The 23,952-nt window shown below is 41.6% G+C and overlaps 1 protein-coding gene across 1 annotated transcript in view; it reads left to right on the forward strand.

The window, feature by feature from the left end:
• The first annotated feature begins 3,604 nt into the window (after positions 1 to 3,604).
• Positions 3,605 to 23,952, forward strand: part of DOCK10 (dedicator of cytokinesis 10) — a 187,203-nt gene continuing 166,855 nt past the window's right edge. The window contains exon 1 of the mRNA XM_012727609.1: positions 3,605 to 3,766. Within this exon, the coding sequence (XP_012583063.1) occupies positions 3,605 to 3,766 (162 nt within the window). The remainder of the gene's footprint in view (positions 3,767 to 23,952) is intronic.

Raw genomic sequence — 23,952 nt, forward strand, 5'->3', positions numbered from 1 at the left:
AGACCTCAGTGTGTGTGTAGACCTACAGCGTGCGTGTAGACCTCAGTGTGTGTGTAGACCTACAACGTGCGTGTAGACCTCAGTGTGTGTGTAGACCTACAGCGTGCATGTAGACCTCAGCGTGTGTGTAGACCTATAGTGTGCGTGTAGACCTACAGTGTGCAGGTAGTCCTACAGCATAGGTACAGATCTACAGCACTTGTGTAATTTAGTAAAGCTGGGAAAGCCTGATGCTTTCTGTAGGCCTTATCTACATTAAGTCTGCATGTCCCTGGACCACTGCAAAGAGATCTTTATATGATTATTCTTATGGCAGAAATAGCAACATCTAGCATCAAATCATTCACAGTCCAAAAATTTTTAGAAATCTCTTCTAAAAACTAAACTCATCTGTCAAGATTTGTTGGGAAGAGATGAGCAGCGTCCAGCTGAGTGAACAGTCCCCAGAGATAAGAGCCTTGCTCTCAGGGGTATTTGGGAAATGTTTTTCATTCTTCTTCACTCTTCCTTCCTTGCTTTTAGTCTCTGTTTATTTGGCAAAAGTGCTTTTTCTTCCATTGTTTAACTTTCTCTCAGATATACAATATCATATTCCTTCCTCTGTCCTTCCATTTCTTACCTGCATCAAGGTGCTTCACAGCTACAAACCACAGCATCTACTTCAAAATAGAAAGTGTTTCATTGTACATGAATTTGTGATGGCCAGTGAGTGAACAGCTGCATGAAATAACAACATAGATGTGTGTGTGTGTGTGTGTGTGTACACATTTAACAACCTGGAATGAAATCTAATTTTCACCACATCTTTGGAAAATTTAATTTTCCAAATACTAATGATGTTATTTCCTCACTTCGGAATGTATGTTAAAAGCATTGCTTCTCATAGTTTACATTTTATAAATACCTCAGTGGATGGCAAAACCAGATTCAGGGAAAAGAAGCAGATGAGCACAAAGGAGAGTCCCCCAAAGGTATTAATTAGTAAGACCAAACACATTTGATGGTTGAGGATCAGGTTAGTTATATATCTTACTATCGGGTTGTTGAAAAAGTCACAATGAATTTCTTCTAAATTTTTCAAGCAAAAATACGTCATGACTTTCAGACAATCCAATAATCCTTCAACTGAGAATAGTTGAAACCTAGGTAGAGTATATGCCTCATTTAAAGCCAATTCCAATAATCCACACGTATGGTAAATGTCAGGGGAGAGGAGAAAAGGCCTTGTCTCTCTGGGTTGGCCTCTGTCTCCACCCCACCCTACCTGATCCCAGCTTAATTTACTCTGTAAAACTTGGAGCTCAGAACTCATCCTCTTTCTTGCAATTCCACTGCATGTTTGAAATTTTCCATAAGGAAATGTTGGCCTGCACGTCTGTCATTTCCTGGTTCTCACCCCTCCGGTCTTCTCGCCCCTTTGTGACCATGCTGTGTACCGAGTTCCCAAGAAACTCATTCTTGGAGGTTCCCTTTCCTTGATGCTGGAAGTTGAAAGAGAAAGTGAGAGAGAGACTCTATTGAGAGTCCCAGAGCAGCCCATCAATAAGAGGGACAATTCCTAGGAGGCCAGGAAGGGATCAATGAAAGCAGAACTCTAATAGCTAGAAAGCATCTCATTTGTTCCCCCAAAGACTTTGGCATCTACCAAAACATCTGACTCCAAGAGCTACCCAGAGGTTAGCCAGATTTAGAGAGGTGGCTAGAAAGGAGTTTGGGATGTGAACTGCCTCCTGCCTGCCAAGTCCCGGGTGTAAGACTGAGGGATGTCTTCCCGCTCCTGTTGCCAGCAAAGCTGGTGGACCAAGTCAGCTGCTCCAGCCAGCACCTCGCCTGTATCCCAGCAACTTGGTCCTGAGCAGATGACCAGATGGAAGAGGAGAGAGCTGGGCCCTGGGGTCTTGGAGTGAGCATGCGTGGGGAGGGGGGCCTTCGGCATTCAGGGAGCCCAGGGCAGCGATCAGATTTGACAGGACATATGACTGTCAAGGACTGGCATGCCAACCTTTGTCTCTGGTGGACCCCATTTATGTGGGCAGCCAATACACAGCAGCCAGGCTAAATTGTAGCCTCGCTCAGTAAATGCCCTAGTTGTTTGGGGTAAAAGTGGTTTAGATCAGCACCCAGACACTCTGACAAAGGTCCAGAGGGAGCTGGGGCACTTGCCAGCATCATTAGCATTTTTTTCTTCTTTTTCCAGCAACACTAAAATATGTTTGCTCAAAACAGAGAGATGAAAAACTCTTGGCAGTCGAGGCCTCTCTAAAGAAAAAGAAAACTGTTTTACTTCTCTGGCAAACATACCAATTAAAACGTTGCTGTGTTGTGACAGATCACACAATTAGTACCTAGATTGGCCTTGTGTGAGCGACGTTCCTAGGGCTGCAGCTGCCACACCTCATAGCACCGTGAACCTTCTCCAGGCTTCTGCAGCAGCCTCCAGCATGGAGCCCAGAAAACCAGGAAAAGAGTTTTTACTTTGAACCTCTGGGCGTTACACTGGAAGAATGAGCTTAACAGAAAGATCCCGACATTGAAAATCCTTCTGGGGATTTCATACTTTCCTCATTTGTAAGCAAAATCCATTTTCCCTGAGATATTTTTAGTGCAAGTATCCCCTGCTGTCCTATTCTCTTACAGTATACCATTAGATCTTGAGGCCCTTCCAAGCGGGTCACATGATTTCTAAGCATCTCTTCCGAGTAACTAATCTCGCAGGAGTCAGGAAAGACTAGATTCTTAACTACTATAGACCTCAAAGTCCTTCTCCAAGCATTGGGTCCTTATTGATAGGATGTGGAAATGCTTTACAGCTGCCTTTTCTAAGAGGTCAGCTTGGCAGAGCTCACTGGGTGACCTCAGTAATAGAGATATTTTCAGTCCTGCAAGCCACTTATGTAAATATAAAAATGTATTAGGCGGCAGAATTGCATGTGTGGGAACAGAACAACCGTGCAATTGAAAGGAACTTGCAAGGAACACTGGTGTCACTCACAGGGTTTGGTTAATGCTTGCATACTTTTGATAAATCGTTTTGATTCAGCAAACTGTTTGGGATAAGCCAATTTTCATTTCTAAAAGTGATGAACTATGAGCAGCAAAACCCCAAGCACTTAGTGAGGTGTCTAGCAAAATTCCCTTGAGGAAGTGTTTCCATGTTTAAAAAACAATCATTCCTACTTGTTTTAGGACCCTCGTTTGCCTTGGAAAAAGTGTCAGGGCCAAGTCAGATTGATATTTGTTTGACTTAAAACCAAGCGATTCATTTAAGTGGCTGAGTAGGCAAGAGCTATTTTTCAGACCTCTGAAACTGGAGTCGAAGAGAATCATCGCAGTGAACAGGAAACATGCTCTCACAATGAGCTGAGAAATTCTCCCTGGGCACAGCACTCCGATACTCCTGCGTGTGTTCAGTTTCAGTGGGTCCAATCTTTCCCATCTCTGCATCTGAGCTATTTGGCGGTGATCAGATGATCAGAGCTCAAGGAGTGATTGGAGAGGGAGCTGGCTGCAGCTGCGATGTAGGCTGTTTTCAGGGACAAGGAGCCACTGTTTTTCAAACATAGCATCAACATAGAAGTTATTTTGTAGGCTTCAGGATGCAGCAATGGGTTGCACTGCCAGCATTGTTCTCCTGCAAGCTTTCCGTGCTGTGGTCCAGAGGAGCTGTTCACACATTTGTAGACGACGCCAGGAGGAACCATCCCACGAAATTCTGCCTCTGGAAAGTGACGATGAAATGAGCAGACCCCGGACTCTGATCATAATGGTAGGCTCCCCGTGGCAAGCCGTCTTATCGATGGAAGTGCGGGTATAGAAATGAGGCTGCAATTTAGGGTCTGGGGTGTTCAGCTATAGAGGAAGAAAGGGGTGATCTGTACTTTCCCACAGACTTTCCTGTTTGGGGAAAAGCTGTCCAAACTCTTTCTGTCCTTCAAAAGCTGATTTTCTTTCTCTTAAGTTCCTCTCCTGCCTAATCTTTTGTATGTTGTTACTAACTTTGTGCTGAAGAAAAATAGGTTTTGGAGTTGGATGGAACTAAGTGGATTTGATTTTATAACTTTCATTTGAAAGAAGAGGTAGACGCTTTTATGTCACATACAGCCGGTCAAGTGGTGTAGATGTTGGTGATTAGCTCTAACTTTAAGGTATTTGGGGTGTTTATTCAGCACAGGGCAACGGAAATGCCTTTCCAACATGCTGAATTTAGGCATAAAGTTCTTGAGATTTTGTGGAGTGCATGATGATTTAATTAGAACACTGTTTCTTGCCACTTGTCAAATAACATTTGATGATTATTGTAGATGATGTAACTCCTTTGAATGTGACCCACAAGGAGAGAGCAGAGGGTGTCATTCCTTACTTTAGGTTAGAGCGATCTGCTTAGTCACTGAAATCCTGTGTTAAGACGGGGGTGTGTGCTGAAGTTTCCAGAGCTGTGGAGACACTGGATTCCCAGTGGTTTCAGCACAATCGACTTTTTTCTCTGACATTTCAATGTTCAGATATCAAGGGTGTAGTAAATAATGAATGAAAGATACCTGTTACACTAAAAGTTTTAAAGTGAAAGTCATTTGGCTTGACTGTGCCTCTGAGTGATAGAATATTAAGCTCTAACAGGCTATGCCAATTTCTTTAACAAATCACTGTTGGATTTTCAGAAGAGTAATACTGTCCTGGAACTATTGGGTCATGATTAAGAGGAAACACCAGGTGGGAATGATTTCATGATCATTACTCTTACAGGTTTTCACACGTTAAATTCAGGAGGATTTAAGACATTCATTTTCCAAGCTTAACTCCTACTAATAACATTAACAGTCTCTAGTTAAATCTACTGTTCACATCATCTCAATCATTAAGCAGTCATTTTTTAAATTTTACTAGCGAGACCATAGTTTTATAGCTAGAAATTTGCCCAAAAACATCTCATTTTGAGGATCCTTTAAATGCCTATAATGTCTGTACTAATAAGAGGTTGATGCATTTACTGATTAAGAAAATAGTAGTTCAGGAAGATGGAATAACTTGTGTATGTCACTTGCATTCTGTTCACACTTCTCAGTAAATGATGATAAAACTGAATTTTTAGAGATTTGACAGAAAACTCGGACCCCTGTGAGTCAGAGAAGCTCACCGGGTCACTGCATCTGGAAAGCTTTCTCTGAGCCACTTTAAATTCACCTACCTCACAACCATTTATGTCCAGCTCCCTCTGGGGCAACTTGGTACTAAGAATAGACCTGTAAACAAACCCATCAAAGACCCCTGCCCTAAATTGCCAAGTCTTATAGTGAAAATACAATTTTCAAATCTTAGTGTTATGGAAATGTTTCCTTAAGGTGATGAGGCTTTAATGCACAAATTCATATCAATGAAACTAGCTTCCTAGACGGTTTGAAATTGTCAGTGTTTCAAAATCACCTGGGACTTCTTATTCATACAAATCCTCCAATTCCTGTTCCCAAATGCTTTACCTGAGAAAGACTAGGGCTGAGGCCAGAATCTTCACCGGTAGCACTCACCCCAGGTGTTCCTGATGGAGGAGCCTCTTGGGCGACACTCTGAGGAACATGCCTCTAGAAACACCTCCTCCTTGAAGCAGACCTACTAATTGTCTTCATATTCTCACCCTTATCTTGAAACAAATCCCCCCTCTGTTATTTTCCCATCAAACCTGAGTGATCAACTATTTGTATATTGATGTGTATATGGGAGGGGAGGGAGGTTTGGAGAGCCAGCTCCAGAGTCAGAGTCCCCACATGGGAATCCTGACTACTTCACTTATCCGCTGTGTGACCTTCTTCATGCTCTGAACATCTCTGTGTTTCTTTTCTTCACCTGTGAGCTGGAAAACCAATCCCAGAGCTGTCGTGAGGGTTTATGTGATGGAACATGGGCGGTGAGTGACTATGTTAGTGGAGGTTCAGTGGGGGATCAGGGACACCCTAATAGACAGATGGCATTTGAGGAAAGCAGGAGGTCAGGCAGTGAGCCTGGCCTTCTTCATGGGGAAAGGGCCAGCTGTGGGAAGAGGCCTATAAGAGCCTGGGATGTTTGAGGAACAGCGAAGAGATAGCCTGGCTGGTAAGCCCAGGTGATTATAGGAGGGAAGGTCACTGAGTGACAGGCAGAGTGGTCAGGCTTGTAGGTCATCATGAGACCTGGACAGGCACTGAAGTTCCGAGTTCAGACTCTGGAGCCAGCATGTCAGGTCTGAGACCTTCTGCCACTCACTAGCTGTGTGATCTTGACAAATGACTTTTCCTCCCTCTGCCTTGTTTTTTCACAGAGAGTAATGGTACCTATTGTGCAGTTATTGTTCCGTTATTTCTGGCAAAGAGCTTAGTGGACTGTAAATGCTCTACTAACAACGAGCTGTGATTTGGAAGGCCTTGGGCAGGGTAGGAAGCATGGGTGGCTGATGCAGAGAGACCAAGCACCGGGAAGCCTAGGATGGTCGTTTGCTGAGGTCACCGGGAGCAGTTGCTTTTTGGATACATTTCAATGCCAGGCCAATAGGGTTTGCTCACAGATTGAATATAAAGTGTGAAGAAAGAAAGGAATCACGGGTGTGTGTACAGTATTTGGTTTTTAGTTTTTTTTTTTCTTTGCTGGTTTGTTGGCTTTCACGACCAGAGGAGTGAGCGGCCATCAGGCGGTGAAGCCTATAGGAGATTTGTGAAAGACTCTTAGGTTATTAAGAGGTGTTAGGTATAAGATGCCTGTTAGTGTACACAAAGTCATGTCCATGGGAAGCCTGATATAGATCTATGCATCTGAGTTCTGAGGAACAGTGTAGGGAGGGGGTAGAGGTGTGGCCCATGTGAATACCAGTGAAGTAATTGAGTGAATAAATGACCTATCTTTTCTAATGTCCTAGAATACTTACACTGTGTGGATTTTGCCATTGACCTCCCTCGCAGAATTTCACTGAATTTTTAACTACTGATTTGCCTTACTGGGCATGGATTTTATTTTTTTAATCTCACTGTCAGGCAGATGGGAAACCTCATGTACGCAGGAACTAAGGTGACTTTGTGTCCCTGTGTTGTCCAGAATCATTCCTTTTATAGGCTAAGACCTGAATAAATATTGGTGATTATTTCAAATTCTTTTAGTAGTTGACACAGAAATGAAGAAACTCAATTGATAAAACTGCCTACGCAGCTTTTATTGAAATGCCCCGGAGTCATTTGAAGTGAGTTGCTCGGGTCAGTACAAGAGTGTTGATGCTTCTGCTGCTCAGGGTCTCCCAGGACAGGCTGTGACTCCCGCGGAGCAGCGCTTGGGGCTGGCACGACTGTAGCCTGGCTGTGTGGCCCAAAGTGGAAGGGCTTGCTAAACAAACATCACAATGAACTATTTCAGGCCTTTGGCATTTACGAGGGGCATATGAATTGTAATATGAGGTTGTAACAATAGTCTAATAAGTTGCAGTCCTGTTTAACTAGAAAAAATTTTTAAATTCCTTCAATGCTTCCATTTATCTCTCACTCAAAAAAATGTCTGCTTTGATGGAATATTTTTTTTACCTCATGGATTTTTGAATAACCATTTTGAATTTTTATTTTACTGCTATCAAAATTGAATGGAACCTTTTTACCAATCACCAGCCCTTATATCTCATTTTCCCTTTCTCCCTACCACTCCCTCTTAGCCCCAGGACCCTTAATAATTTTTGCAAGAATTTTATTTTGTCAGATTGTCCATTGTATTAATTTTCAATATATGCTTTTTTGTCATTCTGACCTGCTTTATTTATAGATATTTCCCTCCATTTGAAGTCCCTCCGTTTCCCTCATTCTGACCTGTTCACTTATAGATAATTCTCTTGAACTCCCTCCATTTTGCTACAGATGACTGCATTCCACCTTTCCCTATCACTGACTGATGGGAGAATGAACAGAAGCTGTCTATGAATTTTCTTCTTATTTTATATCACATCTTGCTGAAGGCCTCAGACTCTGTCTAATCTGCTATGTTCTGGTGAATATCTATAATTTCTCACACCATTTACACATCACCAACTTGAGAAGTTGACTTCCTTTTAAGGTGCATTCCCTCTCTCTCCCCACCCCACCAAAAAAAAAAAATGTATTTATTCATCTGGTCGCTGATGGGGTCTAGGAGTACTAGGAGGCGAGCGAGAATCAAACATTTGGCAACTCTTAGTCTCATTCTCTTGCTACGTGACTATCTGTCACATACAGATTCAAGGGTTTCAGCTTAAAAGTGAAAAAATGTAAAAATCCAGGGATATCTCTGAAGTAGTAGAAACTAAAAAAAAAAAATCAGTTTTGGGGTGCCCGGGTTCTCACCATATGACACGCCAAGGTGTTGGTCTTTAATTCAGGTCCACAACAAGGGAAATTTAACCATGACTGGACCTTGTGGTGAGTTAGGGAAGTGGAATCTCATCCGTAAGTCAAGGTTGTGCCTTTCTAGAACAAACATTTCGGAGCCAGGGGTCTTCACTTACTGTCCCCAAGGCTGAGTTTCAGGTCACTTTGATGACCTGGATTCCAGATGCCTGTTCAACACTGCGGATTGTGGTGTGAGTCAGATCTTCCCACAGCTTGTTTTGGTGCAGCCCTAGAACTGAAAACAATCTTCAGAGTTTTAAGTGTTGTAAAACAGAGCAAAAAGGAGGAAGAAGTAAAGAAGAGAGCATGCAGCAGGCTGACAGCTGGCTCACAGAGCCTAAACTATTACATACAGCCTGCCCCTGTGGAGGGAGGTACATCCAGGCTTTTCTGAATTGTGTGGCATCCATCGGAAAGGGAACTTGTTTTTTTAAACTCTGACCTCTACAGTGTATTTGTAAACACAAAGAAACTTGGGTTTTCCCTGGTGCCTTTTGTTCCCCTGAGTGATGGGAAACTACTGTGATTGAACATGACGCCTAGATCTGGAGTCAGGAGGCCCAGCGGTGGAATACCTAGCACAGGGCCGAGCTGCCTCCTTCCCAGGATGACTGTCCTGGCTTCTGGAAGCACCACCGCGTTTATTGTCGTGGACTTGTTCTGTGGACTAGCGAGGCTGTATTAGAACTTCCGGCGAGTAGGTGGGTCAGCGTACAGTGTCAGCCTCACCGTAGGTTCCTGCAGGATGAGACTTCACTGTCCCCTGGGGACCTGCTCACCAGTGGAGAGGGTGTTAGACTGGGATTTCCTATCTCGGCTCCATGTCCCTTCCAGAGGGTGGGGCAGGGAGTGTGGCCAGAAGAAACACTAACCAGAGTGTTGTCAAGTTCCTGCTGGATTTGGTTTTTGCTCTTCAACAAATCTCCATATTTGGGTCTCTTTGTGTAAAACAAAATAACTCTTCCTTCTGGACAAGTACTTTGAGAACCTAAGAGAAGGAGGGAAGTGAAATGGAGGACTTGGGACATACACTTGCTTATGTGTACTGGAAAGTGAGGAAAATTGGGACCAGGGACTTACTGTAAGGACTACCTCAAAGGGGATAAAATGATAGATTTTCTGGGCCCTCTCTGGTGTTGCTGCAGGTTAAAGCACAGCACTGTGAAGCTATCCGCAACACTGAAGTACGAGTTCAATCCCCAGGCAGGGAGGTGACCCACATGGCATGGACCTCTCCTATCTTCTCCACCCAAAAGTGTATTTCGGTACATCCGCCTGTTCTGCTCTCCACTCTGTCTCTGGTGAAGCCTCTTACCCCCTGCACCTCTGGCCTGTACCCAGATCTGTATCCATAAAAATAAATAAATCTTTTTTTAAAATGATAAATTTTCTTACCTGACAGTGGATATGCTAAACTTCACTTTAACATACTTTGCTCATTTTCATCTTTGTGAAAGGTTGCCCAGGCTGGTGTCCTGACTTCATTTTAGTGAGATTGAATTGTGAACATACTGATCTACAAGTCCCCTCAGAAGGGCAGCCTGTGTAATGGGGTGTGATGTTAAATGCTTTGACATAGATGGGTACAACGTAGAGCTTAAAAGCACAGAGAATCATTGGCAGTAGTTTTTCCCTTTGAACTGCTAGTGAACTAAATCTCAAAGCCACAGAAAATGGACAAATGAATTGAATGGCTCTCCATGCGTATAAGAATTAATTGAATGTGATCCACAGCTTAGTAATTAGCAACACAAGTCTCAGAGGCAAAGGCTTACTAAATGCAAAGTGCATCTGGAATCACCTTTTTTCAGATAATTGTGCATCTTTCTAGTGCTCCAAATGAGACCAAATGTAGACATGACGAGGAGCAAAGAAAAAATGTACAAAATGTAAAAGGAATGTTTACAGTTTAAAACCACTATAATGGTAAAGAGCAGAAAATGTGGTGTGTGTGAATGGGAGAGAGAGGAGGGCATGATGAGAGGTGGGTGTTGAGAAACTTACACGGGAAGTAATTGGCGTAGTTTTCTTCCAGTTACTATTGGTGTAACTTTACATCAATTTATTGGTGTAATAATGTTTATATATATATATATACATATATATATATGTATATATATATGTGTGTGTGTGTGTGTGTGTATATATATATGTGTGTGTATATATATATATATAATAAACATACACACACATCAAAATATATAGAACATTGTACTCTTTGTAGTCATAAATGTTTGGGATCAAACTATGGAATGAAGTTTTAAAAGATTATATCACCCGTAGAAATACATAGTTACATGGCTCGAAGTATAGACGGAATGAAGTAACAAAAAGTCCCTTAACTTTTAAAAATAAACAAAATGTCCGGTTATGTAATTTTTCTGTTTCTTTGCTTTCTAGAAAAGTAGATTTAAAAACACCTCTGTGTACCAGCCTTCACTACCTTGAAATCTTGTGACAGCTGAGTAATGGAATAGAATAGAAAATGTATCTTTCTGGTAAACAAAATGTAAATATGGTAATTTTGTCATCTTTTAAAAAGTTTCTTCTGGAAAGTAGTTTCATTCTCTCCAGTTTTATTTTCATGGACTGAAGTTACTTCAGTAGAAGCTAACGTTGAGGATGTTTGAAATTTGTTTCCCCTAATCTACCGTATTGAAGGCCATGTCCAAAGAATTCAACATGTGTCAAATAACTGTCGTTAGATGGTGAGAGCAGCAGCTGTCAGGAGACTGGGCAGAGCATCTCATGTGACAGGTACCACGGCTCTGCCCTGCTCTTGCCTCCTCTTGGTGCTGGAGACAGGAGTCACACAAAAGTAATTATCATTGTCCTAAGCAGCAATGGGAGTCATGTTCTGAGCTAGGACAGGACCTTTGCTGTGCAGCCCCGTGACGCGGAGGCTCAGTGCGGCCGAGACGGGCATGCGAACAGGTGCCCAGAGCTCGGATGCCATGGCTCTCACTTACTGCCTTGCCATCAGCTGAGAGCCAGAGTGCACAGCTCCGATTCCCTTACAAAACATGTGCTTCTTGCGTCATCTCCAGATCAGTTATTCAAACTTCCTGTCTGTCAGAAGAGAATAATGTGAGTTACCTGTCTGTGTTAGCTCCCTCTTACTGCTCTGACAAACTGCCATAAACTAATAGCTTAAAACCACACACATCTATTATCACACATATCTATTATCACACTTCCAAATTGGGGTTCATTGGCCAGAATTGGCAGGGCTGAGTGCATTCCTTTCTGGAGGCCATGGGAAGGGGGGCTTGTTTGTTCCTTCGAGTGGCTGGTCTGGTTTTGGTTTTTGTGTTTTTTCTGGTTGCTGGAAGCCTTCCACCGTGCTAGGTTCATGGCTCTGTGCTATGCTCAAAGCAAGCAGCATAGAACCGTTGACTTCTCTGAGCCCTGACCCCCACCTCCTCTCATAAAAGACCCTGGTGATGACATTGAGCCATCTGGATATTAGGGGGCACTCTCCCCATTTTTAAGGCCCGCTGATTAAGCAGACTTACTCCATCTGTAGTCTTGCTCCCTCTTGCCACACAAGTATCATCTTCACCGGTTCTGGGCCTTCCACAGGGTCATTTTGGGGACTTATTAATGTGTGTCCCCTGCTTCCACATAAGATTATTGTAGAATTCATTGAGTCCATATAGGTGAAGAACCTGTAATATTGCCTTCAGCTCACTAAGTTTTAACAATTATGATTGCTTTCATTGTTTTATTGAAACCAAGAAAATTCAAACATTTAATTTACATTAAGAGTTACTTTGGGACAAAGAATTGAACCACTAAAAGTAAACTCAATTTGTGCTTCATAGAATGTGGAGAAACAGAAATTCACGGTTAGCACATTTTTGAGAGCATGGTAGTACTTACTGAGTAGATTAGTCACCTAAATAAATTACTCAAAAAACATTTATGTTTGAGAGTATTCTGTATTATCCACCAATTGCCTCTTTTCTGCAATTTAACTTTTTACTTCTTGCTCCCTTTCATCATTTATAAAGGAATACCACACATTTCCAGTCCTCCAAATTACACCAAATTTAAAAATGATAAGGAACAAAGAAGACTATATAAAATCTTCAATCACCACTGTAATAAAAAGAATCAAAAAGCAAGAGAGAAAAAATGCCTTTACCTTCAGGAGAGATTGTTGAAGAACAGACTGTACTTCATCATTTTAAAGTTGTCCCTGTTTTCTGACATGAGTAAATTATTTTTTGCTATTTTTAAAAAAGATTTCTTTTTATTTATCAGTCAATTTATGCATATAAGAACTGAGGTGCAGGCCAGATGTGTGGTGGGTGAGAGGCTTCAACAGAGACAAAGTGGGGAGCAGAATAGGCAGCTCTACTGAAATCCACTGCTGAGGGAAGCAGAGGAGAGGTTGACTGTGCCATATCCGGGTCCGCTCTGGGGCCGGGGACTGAACAGAAGCCATAGCAGTGATAGCACTGAGAACTTAACCCCTGGCCACCAGGGAGGCCCTAATTACAGAGTTTTAACCATAAAGAAATATAAGAATTCAAAATCAGGTTGAATGAGTGAATGAAAGAATGGCTATAAGCCAAATCTCTGGGTCCTGATGATGCCAACGTAGGACCCTGTAAGGTCAGTAGAAAAGATGTTTTCATTTGGTGAAGGATCAGCCTCCCCAGAAAAAGGACCCTGTGTTCTCAGCGCACCTTGTGAGAACAGACCGACTCTCACAGAATCTCTTCCACATCTGCTTTCTAGGGCAGAGAAAGTAAAGATGGAAATATTGTCCAGAGTAATAGCTCTTTAGTAAGGATGTCCGGCAGGTCACCAGTGCCTTTGCCAAGAACCCCATGTCTTTTCACCACAACACCCATTCCAGGAAATTATCATTAGTCAGTGATAAGTATCAAAGCATTGCTGAAGAGGAAATTAAAGCATAAAGTGTAGCTTTGTCAGTTGAAATAGAATACAAGCCACACTGAAAATTTCATAATAATCATACTTTAAATGATTAAAAGTAATTATTAAAAACAACAAAACTAACAATGCACTTTATATAACCCAGCGTTTCCAAGTTACTATTATTTAAATATGCAATTGATAGGAAATTACCGCGATATTTAAATTTTTTATACTCTGTCTTAAACCTCAGTGTGTATTTGTAACGTATTTCAGTCTGGATGCTAAATGTTTCTCACAACATGGATTCAGTACGTAGGGGTCGTAAGATGTGTAGTTGAATGTCAATTTACATATCTGAGTTGTTTGAAAACTATGTAACGCTTAGTCAGTAACTGGATAGAGTATCTGTTCTAAAGTTAAAGTGGATTAAATTAACTAAGTTTATGGCCCTCCCTGGCGCAGCGGGTTAAAGCGCAGCACTAAGGACCTTAAGCCACTTCCGCATGAGTTCGATCCCGGCCTGCCCCGGAGGTGACCACATGGCGTGGCAGACCTCTCCTGACCCGCCCACTGCTCCCCTCAGCAGTGTACTTCGTCCATCTGCCTATTCTGCTCCCCACTCTGTCTCTGGTGAATCCTCCCACCGCCCCTGCACCTCTGGCCTGTACCCCAGTTCTGTATGCCCAAATAAATAAATCTTAAAAAAAATTAACTAAGTTTAAAAATCAAATCATTTCCCTGGTCACATCAACTGCACCTCACCTGCTCAGTAGCCACATACGATGAGGGATTGCCCCACATGTGGTGGGCATTGAACCGCCCCTGCACCCCTGGCCTGAAACCCGTTCTGTATGCACAAAAAAATAAAATCTTAAAAAAAAAACAACAACAATAAAAACAAAGGCCAGCTCTTTAGCAAAGTAGCAGGACCTCTTTAGCCCCAGAACCTTCCCTGACCTGGATTATATTGTGCTTAGAGACAGAGTCATTGTGAATTAATGAATCCAGCCTACACTCTTCTTAGTTTTGTACAGAGTACTTTCCAGGGTACTTTTTCTTCTTTAAATACCACATACCAAAAAAAAAAAAATTACTGAACATGCCAATTTATGTTAGCTCTTCTTGCCAACTTTGTATCACATGTGCTTGGTGGCCCAGAAAATACTCTCTTTATTTGCACAATCATGCTCATAATTTTACATTGTTTTATTTCCGACTGGCTATCCGACTTCCCCTTCAAAGGTTTCAACTTAGATGAATCCATTCAAAATCCCTTTAGATGTTTCCCCAAACATCTAAGTGAATGAATCAGAAAACTGCAGTTGTAGAAGAGTAAAATTCAAGGCCAAACAGCCTCTCATTTAAAAAATAATATTTTTAAACTGTAAAAAGCATATGCTAGTCAGCAATATAAATACTGTATGTCAGTGTAAGATAAAAAGTGAGAATACGAGGGGGTTTTACTGCTTCATACATTCACACGCTTCCATCACATCCAACAAATGACCCTTAATAGCACTGCCTAGGTATGATTCTGTTTTACAATGTAGATTTATATCACTCTTATTATGTGACCCTCCAGGAGATCTGTTAATCACAGAGTTAAAAGTGACCATAGCACAGGATACAGAGACAGTTTTTACTTCATGTCCTCATGTTGGTGAGGAAGCCTATCCAGTCACTACTTTTCTGCATAGTCAGCAAGTAAACCCTAGATACCTGATTGGAAAATAATCACTTGGGTCTGTCTCACCCCAGGCCAAGCCACCAGGCAAACATTGACATTTTTTCTTATTGTAGTAGCAAGTCAAGCCCCATGAAAGCAAATTCTTGTTCTCATTAAGCAGTAGAGGGTAGATGGAATGAATGTTTCACACCCAGTAAACAGGGTCACCTCGTGGCTCTTCCTTATAAAAGCATCTGCAACATTTTAGAACTAAGAGGTTTCTAAAGCTGTGTGTAAATTCTGCCTCTCTCTTCACAGTTATGGCTCCAAGTGAGTTCCTGCATTTTGCTGCATATCTGCTCTGGAAGGAGAGAGCAAAATTTATAACCATGATCTAGCTGGCATTGGAGGGTTTTTCATGGCATTTATTCATATTTGTTCACAGCTCAATAAAATATAATTGGCTATAAAACCAGCAAGCTTTAAGGTCCAGCCCCAGAGAAACTTGTTATATAGCCCATTATATGCTTGTCACACTTAACATTTTTCTGTGTCTTTAGAAGGAGAGTTATTCTCCTGTCTCAGGAATGCTGCGTGAGAATGGCCCAGGCTCCACGACTGTGGTTCGTTTTATGATTCACATATCAGAGGAGTCTCATCGACATTCAGGTGGAAGAAATAAATTCTTAAGATTTCTAGAAAATAGGATTTAAGCAAACATTTTATGTGTTGCCACAGGATTTAGATTATAGAACTATAGAAATTGAATCTTCTGTAAATCTTAACATTTCCACAACAACCTATAGCATGCTCTGCAACGAAGTCAGGCTTTTTAATCAAATAGGTTTGTCCTTCTTTCATGAGATTGTAAGGCAAAAAGAGCTATAATGCTTTCCTAGCTGCCTAATAAATATTAGGGGTTAGGTCTCAGTGCTACATTGTGAAGGCCACCTGGACAGATAGCCTGAATTCGATCCCCAGCCAGGGAGGTGACCCACGTGGCTCAGCAGATCTCTCCTAACCCAGCCACTGCTCCCCACAGTGGTATACTTTGTCAGTCTGCCTCTCCACTCTGTCTCTGGTGAATCCTCTCACCCCTTACACTTCTGTTTTATACTCTCCACTCTGTCTCTGGTGAATCCTCTCACCCCCTACACTTCTGTTTTATACCCTAGCTCTTGAATGCAAAATATAAATAAATAAAATCTTGTTTAAAAGAGAGAGAGAAGCAGGAGTATAAAAGACCAGGGGGGAAATAATAATGATGATGAACAACTGTATATCAGAGACATTTTACAGGCGTGGAGTGGGGAATGGGATCAGAAATGAGGGTGGGGGGGCCAGAGGGGAAGCGCACAGGACTATGGTGATGGCACATGGGTGATTTGGTGATGAGAAGCCCATGGGGATGACAACTGAGATGGAAAAGGGTACAAAATGATGTAAAAATAGACTATTATATTATTTTTAAAAAGAGAGAGTGAGAGAGAACTTTTCAGTATGAGGAATTGGCAGGCCCTGGAGAAATCACTTTTAATAAAATTTGAAGAAAGGGACTTGAGTGTGGACAGTATATACGCTGAGCATTCTGTTTGCCAAATATCTGAAGGCGTCAGAGAGTCTGTTGTGCCCATTTGTGTTTTTACAGGGTAATGTTAATCAATTAGTTCAATTCTGCTATAGATAGTAAGTAATTACATACTCAGGACGGTGCCGTGGCAAGATTAATAATACATTCCAATTTCCAAAAGGAGTGTTTCACTCAGCACTTAAACATGGCTCTTTGCAAATGATCTCTTTTTGTCTATAAGAAACTCGACAGTATCCAAATTTATTTCTCTGAATAATCCTGTGAGGAGGAAAATATTATGAAGTTTTATATGATGTTTCTGGCCCTTCCTCCATAAATGAGTAAAGTAAAAGGCAAGCTGTTTCTTTAAGTATTTTTAAACAGATTCCTGAGAAATAGTGCTATAGGCTTCAGAGTGAAGTGTGCTGTTTGGAGATCTTAAAGAAGCAGTTTAATTCTTAATAATTGTGGAGCACTCATGATATGGTTCTGAAAGTAAGCTCTCCAAGGGACAGAAAGGTAATTAAGCACCTAGCTCTTCATCTGAGAAGACACCACAGCAAGAGGGCATTTGACCTGTGTGAAGTGAGTACAATCTAAAGAGAAATAAGGTCATTACTATGGGAGAAGTGTAAAGAGAATGCCGTGAGGCTTCAACAGAGGGCCAGGGAGCAAGAAACCAGTCAAGAAAGACCAGGTTTGGGGCTAAGTACAAGATAAGTAAATTGCAGCCAGTTTTGCATCTAAACTCTGACCTTGACAGGGAAGGTGCCCACTGTGGACAGCAAAGGTGTGCAGTCAGCATGACTTGACAAATCAGGAGCTGCTCTGTCTCCTACACAGCAAGAAATCTGGGTACCTCGAGAAATCTGATCAGACGGCCTGAATTTTGCACCCATCCACTATTAGGCTTAAGCACTCGCCACTAACCAATACGCCATCTATTTCATACCTCAAACAACTGAATGATTATGTGTGTGGAGGGGAGAGGGGTTCTGGACATCATGAGGTCCAGAATATAATTGCTTTTTGAAATCAACCCAATAATTAATGTTTCTTCAAGTCAGCAAAAATTTGATTCTCAAGAGTTCTTGTCTTTTACCAATAGCGTGTCTCTTATCTGATGTTGTGATGCTGACATAAGCCATACAAACAGTTCTCATTCATTCATTCATTCATTTTCCAGATGGCTCCTTCTAGTTCAGAGCTGAGGGTGGCACCAGAGAAGTGCTTTTGCTGTGAAACCCACACTAGAAATAGCTGGGCAGTTTCAGCAGGTGGTGTGTCCCCATCTCTGTGGTTGGCCACTCTGTTGTTCCTGCCCATTCTTGTGTTCACGGAGTGTGGGCTCTTGTAACACACTCTTCTTCCTCATAAAGGGGAAGAAAAACAGGGAAAAAAGACAAAAGGAGGGAACACATTTTGAGGACATGTGCTGACAGATATTTGAAACTTTAATTTCTTGATACTATTTTATTACCTTTTCATAGAAATAAAGCCACAATTTAAACCTATGAAATAATCATGCTTTTATTACTGGTCCGTTGGTTCTATGATTGTTTAAGGCATCAAGAAAGGATTATTGGTGAATCAGGTGGTATCAGTTTCAAAAGTACCTGCTTTTTTTTTTTTTTTTTAAAGATTTATTTATTTATTCATACAGAACTGGGGTACAGGCCAGAGGCTCAGGGGCGGTGAGAGGCTTCACCAGAGACAGAGTGGGGAGCAGAACAGGCAGATCAACGAAGTACACTGCTGAGGGAAGCAGCGGGCGGGTCAGGAGAGATCTGGCTCGCCATGTGGTCTCCTCCGGGGCAGGCGGGAATTGAACTCATGCGGAAGTGGCTTCAGATTCTCAGTGCTGTGCTTTAACCCGCTGCGCCACCAGGGCGCAGATCAAGTATAGTAAAGATCAAGTATAGTAAAGAATCATCGTATTTAGAAAATGACATTAAAGTTGGGCTGGTTATCAGATACCTTTTATCATTATAGCGGCTTATCATTTTAAAAGGTTTACTATTTCACTGTATAGTAGATGGACTATTTTCATTATATCTGTTCAGACACAGAAAGAGTAAATCCTCACTTCACATCTTCACGTCTTCAGTAGGTTCTTGGGAACTTCAATTTTAAGGGAAATGCCTGATAATGAATGTAGCCATTGTTATCAGAGGCTAACTGGTTGATAGAAACACGAGTGAAATTCCTAAGCGTATTTCTGGCCACAAAAACATTGCAAAACTTCTAAATAAAAACCCCACATTTGTATACATTCCTGTATTTCTTTTCCAAGCTGCCTCTTGCAGTGCACAGTTGAGAGTGGCTGGTGCTGATCCAGCAGCACAGGGTCAAGGTGGGACTGTCCCTGGACAGGATGTGCTTCATCCTCTCCTCAGGGAGTGTCTCACACACACACACACACACACACACACACACACACACACCCTCCACTGGGTGATGGAGACACGCCAGGGAGCCTCTGTGCACGACTTCAGGGTGTGGGAGGAAAACAGAGCTGGAGAAGCCCACACAGACCCTAAGAATGTGTAGCTTCCGCGTGACAATGGCCGGGAATGGGGTGTTTTGTTTTTATTTTGTTTTCTCGTTAATGTTACAGCAAAACAAGGAATGAAACATTATTTGAGAACTTGATCTCTTCTTGTGTCACCAAAGAAAATATGCACCAGAGACTGAGCGGCTTCCCATGTTCTAATTCTCTGGTTCCTTCATTATAGTCTCCCTTTCAAATATAAAATTTTAAAGAGTTATTTGAAATCACAGTCTGTAGGAAATGGCTCTTTGGATTTTAGACCAAAATGATGTTTCTGGGCCAATAGCCTTGATGCCCTGAAACTCATCCAACTCAGTCTCAGCCAACCACACACACATCCCAAGTGCCTCCTTGTCTTCTTGAACTTTTCCCTCCTGCTTTCCTCTGCTCTGCAGTAGATGAAGATTATATTACCTCCCTGCAATTATTTACATATTAAAGAGTGCTTTCCAGACATGGAGGACCAAACAGGTTTTGGGCGAAGGGTTACCAAATACCTTCCAGAGCCAATTATTCATTCCCAAATTAAATCACATAGGTATGACCTGTGGCCCCAAGGTGTAAGTCAACCCTATTAAATTTTATAGTAGTAAGATTAAGCCCAAGCCTGATTAGTTGCTAGCTGCTCACTGTTAGTGTTATTTTCCATGTCATTTTGGAAAAAATGAGCTTGAACCTGTGCGGGGGAATTTCAGAAATTTATTATAGCTGAACATCTCAGCTCCTCCTGTGGTTACTGCTGCTGTGTCTTAAATAAAAACTTCCTACTCTGTAGTTACACTAGTTCAACCTCTCTAATGACTTCTCTTTAACAGGTTAAGACAAATGGGTTTCCTACTAGATTACTATGGACGTTTGTCATCTTTTTTTGTGACTCTACGTTAATTTTCTTGTAGAAAGCAGGATTTAGTGTATGGTCCAGTGGACTGCTGAACAGTGAGCCTCAGCAATAAACATTTGTCATTTAATGTAAAAGATGTCAGCAAAAAAAGCCTTGGCATCTTATCTGGGCTGTACAATTTAAAGTTGTAGCGCATAGTGTTGAGAACAGAGAGGCAGGGAAGGTCACCCAGGGGAAACTGGCCAGATGCCCTGAGGGAGGATTCAGCCTGATCTCTGCCACCCTGGCAGGGAAGCTGCATGCAGAGATGGTGTACCCGCCAGAACATGGTCTGGGTACTGTGGAAGGAAGCAGTCTGGGGTAACTCTGACTGTATAGAGTAGGAGAAATGTCAGTACATCTGTGTAGTCATAGGGACAGGGTGGTGGAAACCTCTCTTGACCTTTCAAAGTGGAAGAAAAATAGAACCATAGGCTGTCCGGAAATTGTAGCAGGAAATCATTAAATTCTTTCGAGACTCTTGTGGTCTTTCACATGATTTACATGATTACCAATACAGGGACCCTATGTGAAGAAAAGAAGAGAGTAACCTCTTTGTTCTCAAAGAGGTCATTTCAGGATAAATATAGAAAAGAAATAGAAACACCTTGTAAGCTGTCATAGCTATACTCTCATGGCCTTATGGGGCTTTAGGGTTACCAGTTGTCTTCGAGATTATTATCATCTCATTGACTCATTTTTTTGAATGGGGAAGTGAATAGCTCAAGTGTTGAGTTCCTTATCCCTACAGATGATATATTCTAAAAATGCATGGTAGAATAATTTTAAATATGTATGTAAATAATTTAAAAATAGCATGATACTCTTTCACAGAAAGGTTCTTATTATCTTTCTTTCATCATTAATGTAAAATTCCTGCTTGAAAAAATGTCTAAAACAATAGCAGTTTTTGCTTAGAATTGTGTTCTCATTCACATGAAGAGGTCTTGAACTAAATAATTTCCACACCATTTGCTCACATAAACCAACTCTGCATCAGAATGATTTTTTATTTTGAAAAATTAAAGAAATTTAGTACAGTATGCTACGTTCTATGGCTTAATTAATGTAGGAAATATTATTTTGTCCCACATGTTCAAGGGAATGTTCTGGTTAGAAGTGTTAGAGTAGAAACATAGTTTTACTACTACATTCAAAATAGCATTACATATTCACATTTGAGGAATCCTCGAGAGTAAATTATTGATTTAACAAAGACTTGGATTAACTTTAAATATTTTGGTAGAATCAAGTAAGGCTTATAGCGCAGTCTTATAAAAGACATGGCCTTCACTGGGACTTCCCGTCAGGGGTTCCAGACTCCAATCGCAATAGGCCTTTCAGGTATCAATTGAGGGAGACTAAACAGGGAGACAGACAAGACTGGTGGGAAGCATACCAAAACAGAGGATACATGGACCATCCAAAATTATGCTAGCGCTTTTCTTGGACAATTGTTTCCATCATAAGGTGGAGTCAGTAGGATCAACTTTTACTTTTCTAAGAGAAACCAGCTACCAGGACTGTTGTGCAAAATCTTCCAATTTTTACATGCTAGCAATGGCAATATTGCAAAATACTACTGAGAGAAAAACACAATTGTGGGAACATGTTGATTCATAGATACCCCAGTGTCCACATTTTCTTGTAAGTTGTTATTAGTTTACGTTAATGCAGAGCTATAACTTCAAGGAGCCAGTGAAAACTGCCTTGCCTGTAACATGCTCCAATGGCTTTGGCTGTTAAGAGCAGGAGATGATTTTGACATTAATGTAAATGTAGAACTGACGATTGTTATTTTGAGTCTGAGAAATGCACATGTCAGCTCCTGATTTAGAAAGATTTCCACAGATATAATTGAATAATAACAAGTCACACTATCCCATCTTGACCGTAAAACAATAAAAGGGGAATGTGGTAATAGATATCTGGCACTTAATTTAATTTTCAGCATCATAATGCAAGTAGGTGATATGGATACTAATGCATCAAAAGCACCAAATCTCTTTAAAAATCTGTTTACAAACCAGACCATAGTTTTCATTATCTGTTGAAGGCTGGAGATGGGGGAGAGGGAGGGAGGTAATGAGGGTTCAGATCTCCTATATTTACCTTAACTGGGTCATGAATTATTTTTCATGCTGACTACAATGCTTACTCTGTGCTTACTATACAACCGTGAAAATCTGTCCCTGCTTCATCCTACCAGGCTGAGATTTCACAGAAGTCCAGTGAACCCAAAGGCACCTACTTCCATGGGTACTACCTTTGTTCAGTTTAACCAAGTTCTTTTAAGGAGGAAAGGTGTGTATTCCCCTAGCTAACATGCACCTGTAGCTTCGTTATATTGCTAGAAAAAGCCACTCCTTGGAGTTGTGTGACTTGCTGGTGTTCTCTCTGCAGAGGGACCGGGGCTGAAATGGGGGCAGATGAAAGCTATTGCCTTAAATATGTCAACCGGCCACCATACTGGCATCTCTGTGCTTACCACCAAACAACTTGGTATCTGCCCCCATCCAAATTTTCCTGCTTCCTCATATAAAATGCTGTTGCTTTTTTTTTTCCTAAATATTTTAAATTCTATCTGACCGGAAGCCTCCATGTGTGTGCTGTTTGCAGAGACCATTCCCTGGATTCTGTGGCACAAAATAACAGGTGTTCGGTACAAAGGTCCCTCTGTGCAAACGTCAGTGTGGGAAATCCTTGCCTCATACACACTCCTGGGCAGACTCACACTTTGGAGATTGAAACCTTTGAATTCTTCAACAAGGTTAAGTTAGTTTTGTTCAGTCCACTGTTTCTCCAGTTTGTTTGACGGTGACTGTCTCTCGTCTGTAGCAGCGGCTCACACTGTGAAGCCTGGAGCAGGGCTTGGGAAACGCTAACTAATTGAGGCGTGTGCTGGGCTATAGCACTGCAGTGTGAGAAGTCATACCCAGCATTGAGAAAGGCAAATGGCTTCAGAGAAGAAAAAAGAAAAGCTATGCCCGTGAGAATTTAGTGTTAAGTTGGTTATGCTGATGAAGGATAAAGGAAGCTGGAAATGAATGATTTGGTCCCCAGTATTATCACCTATGTGGAGATGTTGCAACATGATGGTAAATTCACGTGGAGCTGTATAGGGAAGGGTAAATACTGAGAGCTTTCTTGGTCCATTTTTTATTTAGGGCTTAACAATGTTTAGGGAAGAGTGAGCTTTTTGTTTGAATATTATCACTGCTTTCTACTGCAATCTTCCCATGACTGGGCTTGCCAACCATCCCCTCTAAGCTCTGTCAAGGCAATGGAGTGCTTTTATTTTTCTGATTAAAGTGTTTTTGCATGATATCTGTAGAGATGGAAAGAATAAATACACACAGATGCTTACAAACTCACATGGGTATAAATAGAAAGTACTCTTAGCTAAATCAAGGGGAATACAGGGCAAAGGCAAGAGTAACCTCTTAGGCGGACAGAAGAACTTAACAAGAACTTAACTCAACAGTCAACCTTACTGAGCACAGGAAGGAGCAGAGCCCAAGGACTATTCACTGTAATGGGAGTGTTGGGGTTCTCTGCCCTATGGTATTCTACGCAAGCCCAGAGAAGCTATTGTATTTGCTCCTTGATTGGGGGTGTGAGTTGTAGATGTGGGTGTCAGGCACCTTTTTGTTGTGTTATGGAGGTGAGAGGGTAGAGGAGATAATTCCCACAGTAAGTAAAATCAAGATACAGTTATCTCAACAAGGGGACAGTGATGAATCGCCTTGCCCACTTGGACTCAGGGAAGAATGTGGACAGGTCCTGCCCCTCTGGGAAACACCGTGAAGGTTTCTCAAAATATCAGAATATACCTATCCTATGACCCAGCATTTTCACCTCTAGGTATCTCTTAGAATGCAAAAACATGAATACAAAGTTGTATTCACTCCTGTTCATTGCACCACTATTTACAATAGCCGAGTTATGGAAAAAAACTAATGTGGTGGATATATGCAGTGGAATACTATTAAGCAATAAACAAGATGAAATCTTGCCATTTGCAATGACATG

The sequence above is a fragment of the Condylura cristata genome, unplaced genomic scaffold (assembly GCF_000260355.1).
Source record: "Condylura cristata isolate star-nosed mole 26May11 unplaced genomic scaffold, ConCri1.0 scaffold00002, whole genome shotgun sequence".
Taxonomy (NCBI): Eukaryota; Metazoa; Chordata; class Mammalia; order Eulipotyphla; family Talpidae; genus Condylura; species Condylura cristata.